Source organism: Garra rufa, chromosome 19 (assembly GCF_049309525.1).
Source record: "Garra rufa chromosome 19, GarRuf1.0, whole genome shotgun sequence".
NCBI lineage: Eukaryota > Metazoa > Chordata > Actinopteri > Cypriniformes > Cyprinidae > Garra > Garra rufa.
The window spans coordinates 9,336,451-9,351,943 of record NC_133379.1 but is presented as its reverse complement, the minus strand read 5'-3'; the positions used below and the strand labels follow the sequence as shown (position 1 = coordinate 9,351,943).

At 36.3% G+C, this 15,493-nt stretch overlaps 1 protein-coding gene across 1 annotated transcript in view; it reads right to left on the bottom strand.

The window, feature by feature from the left end:
• Positions 1–15,493, bottom strand: part of lars1b (leucyl-tRNA synthetase 1b) — a 47,960-nt gene that overhangs the window by 26,456 nt on the left and 6,011 nt on the right. Inside the window, exons 11-19 of the mRNA XM_073824718.1 lie at positions 13,757–13,844; positions 13,265–13,341; positions 13,054–13,107; positions 11,612–11,752; positions 11,407–11,484; positions 9,401–9,486; positions 9,108–9,173; positions 8,913–8,995; positions 8,444–8,582 (exon numbers count right to left, since the gene is read on the bottom strand). Of these exons, the coding sequence (XP_073680819.1) occupies positions 8,444–8,582; positions 8,913–8,995; positions 9,108–9,173; positions 9,401–9,486; positions 11,407–11,484; positions 11,612–11,752; positions 13,054–13,107; positions 13,265–13,341; positions 13,757–13,844 (812 nt within the window). The remainder of the gene's footprint in view (positions 1–8,443; positions 8,583–8,912; positions 8,996–9,107; positions 9,174–9,400; positions 9,487–11,406; positions 11,485–11,611; positions 11,753–13,053; positions 13,108–13,264; positions 13,342–13,756; positions 13,845–15,493) is intronic.

Here is a 15,493-nt window from a genome sequence, read left to right as displayed (position 1 = left end):
TGACATTTTTGCAGATTTATTAAAAAAGAAAAACTGAAATATCACATGGTCGTAAGTATTCAGACCCTTTGCTCAGTATTTAGTAGAAGCACCCTTTTGATCTAATACAGCCATGAGTCTTTTTGGGAAAGTGCAACAAGTTTTTCACACCTGGATTTGGGGATCCTCTGCCATTCCTCCTTGCAGATCCTCTCCAGTTCTGTAAGGCTGGATGGTAAACGTTGATGGACAGCCATTTTTAGGTCTCTCCAGAGATGCTCAACTGGGTTTAAGTCAGGGCTCTGGCTGGGCCATTCAAGAACAGTCACGGAGTTGTTGTGAAGCCACTCCTTCGTTCTATTAGCTGTGTGCTTAGGGTCATTGTCTTGTTGGAAGGTAAACCTTCGGCCCAGTCTGAGGTCCTGAGCACTCTGGAGAAGGTTTTCGTCCAGGATATCCCTGTACTTGGTCGCATTCATCTTTCCCTCGATTGCAACCAGTCGTCCTGTCCCTGCAGCTGAAAAACACCCCCACAGCATGATGCTGCCACCACCATGCTTCACTGTTGGGACTCTATTGGACAGGTGATGAGCGGTGCCTGGTTTTCTCCACACATACCGTTTAGAATTAAGGCCAAAAAGTTCTATCTTGGTCTCATCAGACCAGAGAATCTTATTTCTCACCATCTTGGAGTCCTTCAGGTGTTTTTTAGCAAACTCCATGCGGGCTTTCATGTGTCTTGCACTGAGGAGAGGTATCCGTTGGGCCACTCTGCCATAAAGCCCCGACTGGTGGAGGGCTGCAGTGATGGTTGACTTTCTACAACTTTCTCCCATCTCCAAACTGCATCTCTGGAGCTCAGCCACAGTGATCTTTGGGTCCTTCTTTACCTCTCTCACCAAGGCTCTTCTCCCCCGATAGCTCAGTTTGGCCGGACTGCCAGCTCTAGGAAGGGTTCTGGTCATCCCAAACGTCTTATGGAGGCCACTGTGCACTTATGAACCTTCAGTGCAGTAGACATTTTTTTGTAACCTTGGCCAGATCTGTGCCTTGCCACAATTCTGTCTCTGAGCTCTTCAGGCAGTTCCTTTGACCTCTTGATTCTCATTTGCTCTGACATGCACTGTGGGCTGTAAGGTCTTATATAGACAGGTGTGTGGCTTTCCTAATCAAGTCCAATCAGTATAATCAAACACAGTGGGACTCAAATGAAGGTGTAGAACCATCTCAAGGATGATCAGAAGAAATGGACAGCACCTGAGTTAAATATATGAGTGTCACAGCAAAGGGTCTGAATACTTAGGACCATGTGATATTTTTTGTGAGTATTTCTTTTTAATAAATCTGCAAAAATGTCAACAATTCTGTGTTTTTCTGTCAATATGGGGTGCTGTGTGTACATTAATGAGGAAAAAAATGAACTTAAATGATTTCAGCGAATGGCTGCAATATAACAAAAAGTGAAACATTTAAGGGAAACTGAATACTTTCCGTACCCACTGTATATATATAAAAAATTATATATTATAAAATATTAACTTTTTAATTATTTACAATATAGAATCCTGCAGTGATGGCACAGGATTGCATTGGCTGCTGGATTATTTCCAAAAATGTGCTCCATGCTCAGAAATGAACAAGTATAAATTTTGAAGACTACATACAATCGTCAGCAGAAAACAGCTAAACACAGGCTACCACCACCATTACGCATTTTCTAACTAGAATAGTTTGCACGAGTAAGATGATATATGCAATGAGGCTAAAAAAAGCAGAATATTCCTGTTGGGTGCGATGCTATTTTAATGTCACTGACAACCACAGTAGTCCCATTTAGATACTTAGTAGCAATCACATTTCCAACATAAGTAGTAAATGAACATTAGCTTTTAACAAGAGGATATTAAGGGGATAGTTCACCCAAAAATTTAAATTCTAGGGCTGTCACTATTACTCGATTTAAAAAAATCCTAAACTTTAATTTGCCGTGTTGAGTAACCTGCAAAATACCGGATGTGGTGCATTCCAAGGCTGCATGATTTATTAATCCCATTTAAAAATCATAATAAAGTATATGCTATTGTGAATTCACAAACACTGTGATTCAATTAAATACATATATGCAATGCAGGTTTGAATATTATTTACATGCGTGTAGGTTACGTACATAGGTGCCAGAGCGGCTCCTTTCACAGTAAATGCTGCTATGCACAAACTGTTATCATTTACATGTGTAAAGCCATCTCTGCATATCGTTGAGAGTTTGGGGTTATTATAACATTCATCTGGGCCAGGAAAAATGCACATTCATTCATAAATGAAACCCCGCTATGTTTGAATGGAGATACACAGCGGCTCAGTTGTGAATTGTTTCAGACCATTTTTGACGACAAAAACAGAAACATCTGGCAATAATGTTATAGTCAGACAATGTAAGTCACTTAATATTAACTTCTTGTTTATTGAACGGTTGTATTAAAGGGGTTCTATTATGCTCTTTTACAAAGCCTTTTTTTTATTTTGGTGGTACACTAGAACAGGGGTTCCCAAACTTTTCAGCTCACGACCCCCAAAATAACCGTGCCAGTGACTCGTGACCCCCACTATCTTCGGAAGTGTTTAAAGTATACAAACTTTGCGCGCAACGGCGCACATGGGCCAATAGGCCTATCCAAACATCTGCATGTCAACACAAAAGAACACAACGGTCTAACAACTAGGGCTGGTCCGAATACCATTTTTTGAGCTTCGAAGCTTCGGTGGGAGGGGCTCTCTGTATGTCTTTCTGTTTGCATTTTTATTATGTCGAGAACAGTTCATCCAAACGATTTTTGCTGTGGACCCAAGGGAGTGCAGTGTTGCATTTTGTTGCAATATGGACACAACACGTTCAGAATTAATAAATTGTAATAGAACATTGCTAGTTGGATGCGGCGCGCCTCACGCAGGCAGAGCTTATATGCTTCATGAACGGACACCGCGCTAGTGATACAAAACACACAGGTCTGTTAAGTGCAATACTTTTAATAAGGTAGCCTAAAAAATTTTAACAAACAAATCACTCCCAAATCAGAAATTAGCACAGTAATTACTGGCACCGTGAAGGGTAGGCTATTTAAATAAAAGAAGAACGAAAAAAATGGCGTGGTGTTTATATATAAAAAAATTATTCATATCTAAATTATTTATAAATAAATATATATATATACATTATATATAACGTTTGTGTATAAGCCTATATAAAATACACAGCCTATGTATATTATGTTGAAACCCAAAATAAATGAGGCCCAAACATTATTAACAAACGTGCGTGTTTATTTGAGCACTTCCGTCAGTGAACAATCAGCCTACAAAACGCTAAAATAAATCAAATAAATAATACATTTAAATATGAATCTAGCCTAAATAAGAATGTTAAATCGGCTATTTAAGAAACATTCGTTGCAAACATTACTAAAACCTCGCCCGGACCTTCTCCGACAGCTCATCAGAATTACTGACCCGAGTCCGACTGGAACCGGTCTGTTTTCTCTTTCTCTTCCCCACTGCACAGCTGCTGTTTTTAATAGCAAAGTGATTACATTTATTTTCGTTTATTTAGGTTATAAAGTTAATTTAGACATATATTTGGAACAGTTTTTATTTGTTAAATTTAAGTTTTTGTTTTTTAAAGTAACGTCCAAGTAATCACGATTTCAAAATTTTTAAAACCCATAGATATAAGCACGCTTTGCAGAACATGGAAGCGCCAGCCAGCGCTATGTGAAACTTCATTTTTGCTCATAAAGGTAAGACTAATATATCATCCGAAACTGTAAAAAAATAATTTAAATAATTCAAATCGAAAACAAAACTCTTCCAATAGCTATAGGCCTAATGCATATGCATTTAGGTATTAAAGCCGCGTCAATGAGCAAATGGCATCAGGATCATCAACTTCATCTTTGTGTCAAATACTAGTTTTTTAATAAATAATTCAAATATCTCCCTACTTTTTCCCCAACACATTCATGGTAATTATTTTTGCTGGGGCTTTGCGGTCAGCTTTAGCCTATGCGTGCATTTAAAGCAGAGGCGCAGTTGTCATTACGACAGTCACAGCCCTAGTTTTGCTTAAACCATTTAAGTGGGCCCGACTGTACTTTATAGTGTCTCTCAAATATTACTCAATTTCTATCTCTCTCTCTTTTTTTTTTTGAAAATTTTTTCTTTTCTGTGTTAGTGGCGCAGCAGTCTGATCTTCTTCATTCATATTTAAGCGCAAATGAGAACCATTTTGCAGGGGATGCAAGGTGTATGGAAAAAAAAACTAATATTGAATCTCAAAATTTAAAATCGAATGCCAACCCACCGAACGAATATTCGATTTGAATATTCTGGTCCAGCCCTACTAACAACCATATAATTTTTTTAATAGTAATTTACTCGTTTGTTTAATTTAAACAAAAATAATATCCTAAGCATAAAGTGATGGAAATTACCTACATGTTACGTGCACATGTCGGAATGTTTAACATGGTGCTGTAAATTGATCTGCTGTAACTGACGCTATTGATGTGTCCTTAATCTGTCGTAATCACCTCAGGGGTCGCAATATTTTTAATTTGCATGTTTTTTTTAATATAACTATTAACTACTAGCTTTTATCTTTTGTTAGTTATGGATAAAATATTAATAATAGTTTAAAAAAAATTATTTGATTTCTTGGAAATCATCTCACGACCCCTACTTTGGGAACCACTGCACTAGAACATGCTCTCATGCTTGGTGGTTTAAAAAACACATAATTTACAATATTACAATGGCTTTCTCCACAGACTGGCACAAATGGCTCGATTGGTTCTGGGTTCCACCTTCCGAAAAACCAAATGTATTGTGATTGGTTAGCAGTCCCACTGTGTTGCAATTGGCAAACAGCTTAGCCGGCGTATAGTACTGTCACTCCCCTTACCAAAGCAGCAAACGAGATTAAAATGATTCTTACGTTTTAAATATGGATATTTTCCCTATTTTATTTTTTCGGATCGCTAAAGGAGGCTTTTACTGACCTTCCCGGAGCCATGCAAGACACTTTTTATTATGGATCGACTTGTTTTGGACTGATGGAGATACATTAGTACAATAATGATAATATCATGTATTTAAGTATTTACATGACCAAAACCAGCTTCAGCATAAGGCTAGTGAAGCTACCTACACTGTATGATGAATCTCTTCATCAAATCTCTTACCACACACTGCACACGTCTATGGCGCGGCTCCGAAGCGTCCACGGATGATCGTCACTCTGTTTACATGTTCGTGTTTAGAGCAGCTCTGCGTGTGTTTCGACCCTCTAAACCACACATGTGAATGGCGCTGCTCCAGCACAGATTCCGGAGCAGTTCGCGGACACTTGTTCTGTCGCGGTCAATGTTCGCGTTTATATAAGCCGACCTGCAGCTCGCTGAATCATCCAAGAAGCGGCTGTCCATAATACATTTCTAAAGTTAGGCGAATACCCCAACTGCAAACGATTAGAATTTCCGCAGGCGGGATACTGCGTTGTGATATCATAGCATGCGGAAAACAAACGCTGTAGTTCAAAGGAGCCGTTCGTTTTAGTTCTTAACAAGGGATTTTTAAAAAACTGAATATCTCCCTTTGAAGTGGACTTTGAGATTTGTAACTTTGTAGATGTTTTTTACGCCCAAACATACACACCACACACTGGCTAAAGTTCAAAAAGTGAAAAAGCATTTAAATCAATATCTCATTTACAATCTCCCTTAAAAATCAAAAGCTGTTCATCATGATCTCACAAAGTTCCATTTAAATTAACAAAGCTCTCTACACTGCACAATGAATTTCTTATTTACACCATCTCTACACTTTGTTTATGAAAGATTTGTGAGATATGTCTGTAATACATTACTCAGCATTGCAAAAACACGTAGAAACCTTTAAAGCTCCCCTCAGCGCGAACACAAATATGCTAATTGGGTCAGTCGCACTGGCTCCCCTAAATATTTTTTCATAGTCGCACGCAGTAGTTTGCAGTGGCAGCCTTCCAGTTGGAGGTCGACCGATATATCGTCCGGCCGATATATCGGGCCGATATTTGCCATTTTTAATATATCGGCATCAGCCGATTTCCGTGTTTAGTAGTGCCGATTTAAAGTCAGGCACGTCTGCGGGAAGCCCCATGTTATTGGTGCGGTGGAACGCTACTGTGAAGGACCCCAAGCCAAAACTTTTGTAAGATTCAATAACATTTCTGAGAGATAAAGGTAAGGCTTAAATTCTGATATTTCAAAGTCCCATGGCCATATGTGTACTATATATTACTAGTAAACTATGAAGTGTTGCTTTCACTTAGTGAAAGAAAATCATAGAACCGTCGGGAACTGGCATAATGCTACGGATGGTAAAAGGTTTGCTTACTTGCAGTTAAGTTTAAAGACTGTAGTCTAAAACGATCAGCAGCTTGTTTGCTAACATATTAGCCCCGGTGTTATAAGTTCTGTTTTATTTTTCCTGAATCCGAGTCGGAGAATTTCACTGTGTGCGTGGGGAGAAGGCGGCGGCGGCTCTCACAAACAAAGCAGCTTTGCGATTACTCCGCCTGGCACGGAGACAGTGATGCACATATGGTGGTTATATCCACGGTCTGGTAATAAAAAAATGCATTCTAATTACTTGTGGGTGGGTCGCACGAGGATGAGATAAATCAATAATGATGATGTAAACATTAACTACATTTTCTAAAATCTGAACCTGAGTTATGTGGTCAGGACCGTGGCGCCAGCGTCCTTTTAAATTGCGCCCGCACCCGCACCATACCCTCCGTCACCTCAGATACTGCGAGTTTATAACTATGGTCACTTTCAGATGTCAGTAAACGTTATTTTTTTTTTCAGCACGGATTTGGCTTAAAAGCACGAGTGATTAAGCCTATATAAGTGCGCAGCGATGTGCAGATCAGCTGTTAAAATGAACCACTGTGCATCTGCGCATCTCCATTTAAACAGCGGTGTTTTGTTTATGGATGAACGTGCGTTTTTAAACGAGTCTAGTGAAATGACTCAATTTCTCATTCATAAAGGCAGTCATTTGCTTTATTCAGGAATGAATCAGCTGTTTGAACGAATCAAATGAATGATATGATTCTGTAATTAAATCAGTGTCTTGCCGTCATCTGCTGGCAGGTCCTCTCAGTTATATAAACCATTTAAATTTTCTGTATTCAAAACTTTATATTTACAACATTAACATAAACATTTAACATTAATCTCAGCTCTTAAACTCTTATGTAAATGATTGACAGTTTTTATATTATCTGTTTTATATATTTAATACTTGGTCAGTTTGATTTGTTTGATAAACTTTGGTTAAATCTTTTATAATAATACTGTGCAGTGCACAAAATCAAGATGGTTCATTGTGTTCATTGTTCATGATGTTTAGAAATGATGTGCATCCACTTATTATTAGTGTGACATTTTAGCATGCAAATAAAGGGGAGAACTTCAAGATATCGGCCCTAAAAATCGGCAGCACATATCGGCAGATCCTGACATCTTAACATAGACATCGGCATCGGTTATAGAAAAACCCATATCGGTCGATCTCTACTTCCAGTCCAACTGCATATCCAAATAGCGCACTTTTGAAGAAAGGGTTCATCTGCACGTTTGTCAAGTTCTTCTTCGGGTGACTGACAGATAAAGCAGCACCTACTGCATATTGCTCAATAAACAGTGAGCGACTTAAGCCATTCAGCACAGAAATTTCGCTTCACTTCAAAACGAAACAAGAGGAAACAATCCCTCATGAAAATGAATGCCATGATCATATGAATTTAAGACTTGATGCTCTGATTTAAAATCTTTTCAAGGCATTAAATGACAGAAAATGATTTAAGACTTTAAGAATTTTTTAAGACCCGCAGAAACCCTGACAAAGGTCTTACAGGTTTGGAACGACGTGAGCAATTAATGACTTTTGAATGAATTTTAATTTTCCGGTGAATTAAGCCTTTAATAATTTATTTTATGTCATATAACAAAACACGAAAATATCTTGATCTCATGTTCCCCACAGACATTTTTTCAGTCATTTAACCAAAAACTTATTCAAAAAACAAATTGACTTCAGGATGATGGATCCAGAAGTGCCAAAATGCTCATTTCAGGATTTTGGCCTACAAAAATGTGTTATCCCTGCAGCACTCGTTTAATCTTAAAAATGATTCAGTGACTACCTGCCTCATGCTAGTGAAAAATGTCAAAAGTTAAGCTAAACAACTGGGGAAAATAGGAATGATTTACATATAATGAAAAAAGCGCTCCAAACTGATGTGCAGTCTTCAAAACCTTGCATTACATAGATATGGTACACAGACTTGTCTTGCTTATTCTATAATTCACATTGTGTTGCCTTTTTTAAACTGTCCTACTTTTTCTGGAATAGCAAATAATACCTGATTCCCAGTGGCGAGGGTCCTTGTCCGTTGAGGACCCCTCCCTGGAGGAGATGTGCCACGGTGTAGTAAGCCATATAGATGGTGGAGTCCGACAGGGACTCAATGAGCCATTGTTCATCCCATGGCAACCGGGTTCCTATGGGAACCAAACACATAAAAGAACTCCAAAATCAAAGGTTCTCTCCAAGGAATAGAACGAAAATTGCTGATGGTATCGCTGAGTGGTTTGGGGGCAAGGGAGGAGCGAGGAATAAGAGTATTACAAAGGAAACAGAGATGGGCCTTGTCCTTACAAAAAGACTTTGATTAAGATAAGCTGCACACAAAGGAGGCCATCTGAGGTGATTTCAAAGGATGTGTGCAAAGTAAACTTTGTGCAGTTTGCCTAACTATTACAAGCTATTTATTTCCAACAGGATGCAGAAAAAGCTTGTTATTGTCAGTGACACAGATAAGCCAGTCTTACCTAACCCATAGGTTCTTGAACAGGCATGCTCCTGAAGCCAATCCAAAGTCGCTTCAAAGTTTTTCCTGGTTTCGTCACAGAACCTGAAGAGCAAATAGTCACACATTCACACAGCCTTTCCAACAATAACAGTGCCACATAGCAACTTGACAATTTCCAGTGTAATCTCCCAATGCCACAAAGTGTGAGACTTACGTCTCCAGAGCCTCCAGGACGCCATTGGCTTGCTTTTTCCATTCCTTATTGCCATAATCCAGATACCTGACAGATAAAGAGCCCAGTCACTGTCTGACAAGTCAAATCGATCAGGGACGCCTCAAGGCAAGTCACTGTGACAAAAAAGCACTAAAACCCCCAAAGATCACAACGATAGGGCATGATTTGATTGAAGAGGAAGTGAATATACTACAAGACAGCAGTGGTTGTTATCATGCGTTCAGAGATAAAATAGTATGTAGCATCTGTATGAGAGTGTTTGCTGCACTGACCATTGATCACACAAGGCCACAACACACTCGTCTGCAGACCGAGATAACACCTGCTTCTCCGGCTCCATGTAGATCATTGCGTCACCCTAAAAAATAACCTTCATATTTTATTTATTAAAATTTAAATAAATAAAAAAAGATTTCCAACTCAACATTTAATGTTCAATCATAAATCCTATAATGTATTATACATGACCCTGGACCACAAAACCAGTCTTAGTTGCACAGGAATATTTGTATCAATAGCCAAATATACATTGTATGGGTCAAAATCATCGATTTTTCTTTTATGCCAAAAATCATTAGGATATCAAGTGACGAACATGTTCCATGTTCCATTGCTAAGAACTTCATTTGGACAAATTTTAAGGCGATTTTCTCAGATTCTAGATTTTCAAAAAGTTGTATATTATCCTATCCTAACAAACCATGCATCAATGGAAAGCTTATTTATTCAGCTTTCATATGATGTATATATCTCAATTTTAAAAAAATTGACCTTTATGACTGGTTTTTCTCGTCCATGGTCACATATAATCCAACGTACACCTTTAGATTGTGGTACACATGTATTTTTGAAATCTTTAAAGAGTTTTATAAACTCATTACCTGTAAGAATACATTTTTTATTGTTATAGTAATATTTTAAGATTTCACTTGGACTGAAACTTAGGTTTACTTGATTATACAAAACAAAAGTGTTTCGAAAAACTGTTAAAATATGAGCATCAAATTTTACAGTTCAGTCTTTAGTGGAATGTTAAGTAGTAAGTTAGGGTTAGGGTTATTTCTTAATCATCATTGTATTGTGAAATTATATGTGAAATTCACAGAGCTTTGAGCAAAAAACTAAGCATTTAAATACTACCTCACTAATATATTATTGGGAGCAACAACTAAAAATTTACCAGAAAATGATTTTACCAATATTTTCCCTATATTTAATCATTTTTAAATAACTTATTAACTAAGTAACTTACATGAACATATTTACTACGTATTTACATAACTTAAAGGTGCAATGTGTAATATTTAAGAGGATCTATAGACAGTCCTTTTTTAAAGTAGCTTAAAATGAATTCTTACACTTACTACAAAAGTTGAAAGACTTCCTTATTATGTTCTCCAAATGAAAATACTAAACTTATTTTTAATATTGCTGCTGCTGTTGTTTTCACTACTGTATATAAAATATGAAGATATAACTAAATTTAACAAAAACAGAAATACATTAAATAAAAACTGTTTCGTATTAGTTATCAAACAGATAATTATGCAAATTATCAGAATCTCTAGTGACATTTTATATATATGAATTTTTCATTCACAACAGTCTGCTATGCTATAATAAAGATGTCATTGCTTTACATTACAAGCGATCAGAATTTCATCTTTCTTTTTGGCCATATACACTACCGTTCAAAGGTTTGGGGTCAGTAAGACTTGTAATAGTCTTTAAAGAAGTCTCTTATGCTCATCAAGCCTGCATTTATTTGATGAAAAATACAGAAAAAAAACAGTAATATTGCTAAATGTTTTTACAATATAAAAAAATGTTTTTTTATTTTAACATACTTTAAAATAGAATTCATTCCTGTGATGAAAAGCTGAATTTTTATCAGCTGACACTCCAGTCTTAAGTGTCACATGATCTTTCAGAAATCATTCTAATATGCTGATTTATTATTAGAATGATCAATGTTGGATAATATCAACAGTTGTGCTGCCAAATATTTTTTGGAACCTGTGATTTTTTTTACCTAGGATTCTTTCAAGTTTAAAAAGTACAGTGTTTATTCAAAATATAAATATTTTATAACAAATGTAAATTATTTATTATTAACTTATAATAAACTTTTAATTATTAACTTAATACATCCTTGGTGAATAAAAGTATTAATTTCTTTGGTGTTTTTGGACTTTTTATACTTTGTCTAAACTGTTCAATTTATATGAATATTATTCCATATATCATGCTTTACAAGGTTAACATATAGTCCACCAACCTTCTCCACCATCATCTTCTGTATGGGCTTCTTAACATCCTGGACCTTCTGTCCCTTGAAACCCTCCACTAACATGATCTAGCAAAACAAAGTTCAGTTAAGTTTTCAGATCATCACGTCCTTATATGTATTCTTCTATGGTACTACTGTATGTTAGGGAAGAAAATTATGAATTTAAGTGATGTTGGTGTTCAGATGGTCTCACCCCCTCATAAAAGCCCTTGAGGTAGACCTTCTCTTTGGCCTCAGCCAGTTTCTCTCTGTCATTCTGGCTTTGGATTTTAAGTTCATCACAAACCAGAGGAGCCGACAGGTTCCCATATCCTGGAATCTCAATAATGGGCACCTGGTAGAAGAGAAAACCACTTAAGACACACAGAATCTAGGATGTTCTTAAAAATAACCTAATCCATGAAGTAATCTGACAGGCACAGCAAGACAAATGGCCTTTTTATTTATAAAGTTGTCAATAGCTTATGCAATAGTACACATTGTTAACCCAGATTTTACAGTTAGAAAGACAAATAAATTACAGGCACTTTCTGGAAACAGAGTGGTATTGAGTGTTTTGTAATCTATTCTAGACCACAATAAAAACATTAATTAATAACATGTGATACAAAATGCACTGTAACGTAATGACTTCACCGATTTGTCTGTTACTTTCCCAACAATGTATAATTTAAAAAAGTAACTTTTAAAAACTAATTTTTAATTTAATTAATCAAGATTTTTTTTTTTTTTTTTTAAGTAAAATGAATAACTACACTGGTACAAAAATGTATAGACTCCCTTGTGATTTATGTTTTTCAATTAAAAACAGACTTTGTCTTTTTATTTAGGCTATTAATATTAATTTTTCCTGTTGTAAAAGCATGCCATGTTTTTATTTATTAGTCAGAAAAAAAAATGACATTACATTTATCATTTTATTTTATTTTCTTAAATTGTGCAGCCCTACTCAAAAGTAAGGAAGTTCAGATTTTTACTAGGCCTGCTCTATACATTTAACTATATGTGACCCTGGACCACAAAACCAGTCATGAGGTTAAATTTTACAAAACTGAGATGTATACATCATATGAAAGCTCAATAAATAAGCTTTCTATTGATACATGGTTTGTTAGGATAGGACAATATTTGGCCGAGATACATCTATTTGAAAATCTGGAATCTGAGGGTGCAAAAAAATCTAAATATTGAGAAAATCACCTTTAAAGTTGTCCAAATTAAGTTCTTAACAATGCATATTACTAATCAAAAATAAATTTTGATATATTTATAGTAGGAATTTTACAAACAAATCTTCATGGAACATGATCTTTACTTAATTTCCTAATGATTTTTGGCATAAAAGAAAAATCTATAATTTTGACTATGTAATGTATTTTTGGCTATTGCTACAACTATACCCCAGCAACTTAAGACTGGTTTTGTGGTCCAGGGTCACATATATTTAAATGTAAAACTTTATATAGCTTAATAATAGTGTTTAAGTACATTTTGTGCATGTATTGTTAATATTTATTTTACCATTACATTTAAATACTAATAATTATTAAATGCAGCCCTGGAACTTTCTCAAACTGCCACTGGGACTCTTTTGTCATTTTTGAGCCTTGGATGGGTCTTTAAAATTCTTCTTACCGGCTCGAATGGTAGAACCATACAATCTTGAATTCCATACTTCTCTCTCAAAGCCTAAAAAAAAAAAAAAAAAAAAAACACATTCAGGCATTTTGGCATTACATACTGAAATACAGTTATCTCTCTGGGAATTTTCCTCGCTGAAGGAAATCAAATAAAAATAAATCAAGAAAAGAAAATGAAATGAAATGCCATAAAACAAACACAACACCTGTTTCTTTTTAATGTCCCTCAGAGCGGCGATATCATCAGGTGCATCTGACGGAACACTGGTGACGACTCCAGTTCCTGTGATGACAAATTAGATTTCAACAAACTCCCATAATAAGGCATCTTACTTCAAACGCTCCACCTCACAGTCAAGTGATTGATATTAAATTTCCTGACAAATCAATTTGGGGCCAGCCCATACAGGGTGAAATAGGGGCCCAGGGTATAAGAAAAACAAAATAACTGGCAAATCACATTAGGTGAGGAGCAGTTTGTGTTTGGAGCAATGTGGTCCACACAGCCTCAGGAAACATACATTATGGTCATTTCCATATTCCATTTCTCCTAGCTTCTCCATGCTCTGCAATGACTAACACCGCTTTCACTTTGGCTATTAAAACCATACAGTATTGCCCTGCGGCCTGTTGAGAGATGCATCTTGTCTGTGCAGGGGTAATGTGATGCAATGATATTATGGGCTGGTGTCAGGTACCTTTGTCTTCTTTAATGGTGAGCATTGGCAGGGCATAAATGGTCTTGTATGAGGTGAGGGGGGCACTCAACGCACAGCCGAGGATGTCCTGGAAAAATGGGAGAGGGAGTGAGACTGTGAAAAAGCAGTAAGTGTGCATAAACTTGATTCAGTTGGTGAATTAAATTGTGTAATTTAACTGAAAAATTCTAATAATTATTTTCTTGTATTTAAAGGGGGTCATATGATGCAGTTTCTTGTTTTCCTTTGTCTTTGGAGTGTTACAAGCCGTTTGCGCATAGATAGGATCTGTAAAGTTGCAAAGCTTAAAGTCCCAAAACCAAAGAGATATTAATTTAAAAAAAAATTAAGACTCATCTCCCTAAATCGGCTCGTTCAAACACACCTCCAGCTCCTCTAGCGTAACACCGCCCATATGTATACGGAAAGAAAGAAGGCCTAACTTTTACCGGCTGTAGTAGTGTTGCAGCCGCCATGTTGTGGAGACACAGTGTGTTTCATTGTGAATGCACTTTCCTTCCAAATGAAGACACAACTAGAAATCAGTGGTTAAGTTATATTTACAACAAATATTTGAGTGGGTGATTCATAGTCCACAGAGGACTGTTTCCTGAACCTGGGAGAGCAGCTTACAATGCAGCTGTACACAAAGAGTTAAGGCTATAAACTGGGGCAATTCCAACATTGCAAGGACAGTCTGCGCTTCTGACTGCCGGTCTGTAAGTACGTTTTTTTATATTTAAAAGATTCAGTACTGACTATTCAAACACAAGTTTTCAGCAGTGTAGAGTAGTGCTTGTTTCTCGTTCTGCGATCGCAAATGCAGACATAGCGTTATGTTTATGCGATTCAATCCTTAGAAAGACAGTATGAGTCATTATAATCAGTTATGTCCCCACTGGATGCAGCAAATGCCTCATTTATAATGGGTTTTATTGTTTCGTATTGTTTTTTATTGTCTCATTGCGCCAAGAAACGGCATGGTAAGGGGCGTAACGTTTCTGACACACGCTTGAGGTATTCAGCAAATCACACCGCACCGGAAAGCTGGCCAATCAGAGAACACCTCGGTTTCCATCATTGATGAGTTTTGTAAAAATCTAAGCATTTCAGAAGGGCGGGGCAGAGAGGAGCAACAATAATGTACAGTATGTGGAAAATTATTTTTTGAACCTCAAACTGCATAAACACATTGCATTACAACAAATACACAAAATAATGCTCTTTTTAGCAACATCATATGACCCCTTTAACACATTGTTTTTTTTTTTTTCATTCTTTTTAAATAAAAAACAAGTTGAAATTAATATTATTTTACATATATTGAAAATTATAATGTATATGAAACAAATCACATTTTCTGAGTGAATATTATAAACATGTTACATTTCACCTTACCCAAAAAAAATGATTGAATAAATAAATATTTTTTTTAAATAAATCAGATATCGCCTAATTTTAAGACTTTTTTTTTTTTTTTTACATTGTGACATTATTTTTTTTAAGACAATTAGGCACATATATGACAAAAATCCTGTAAAAGTTCCTGAAAATTACAATCTCAATGTATCTCTCTTTGCTGCACATTTTATGGAGAATAACTTCCACTCTACAGTGAAAAATGCTACCTACACATAAGATTGTGCTTCCAGCATGATATTAATATCGTTTGGGGCTTTATTAACGCCTACACCTACCCCAAACCTAACCTTACATTATTAAAAATACAGTGTTGGT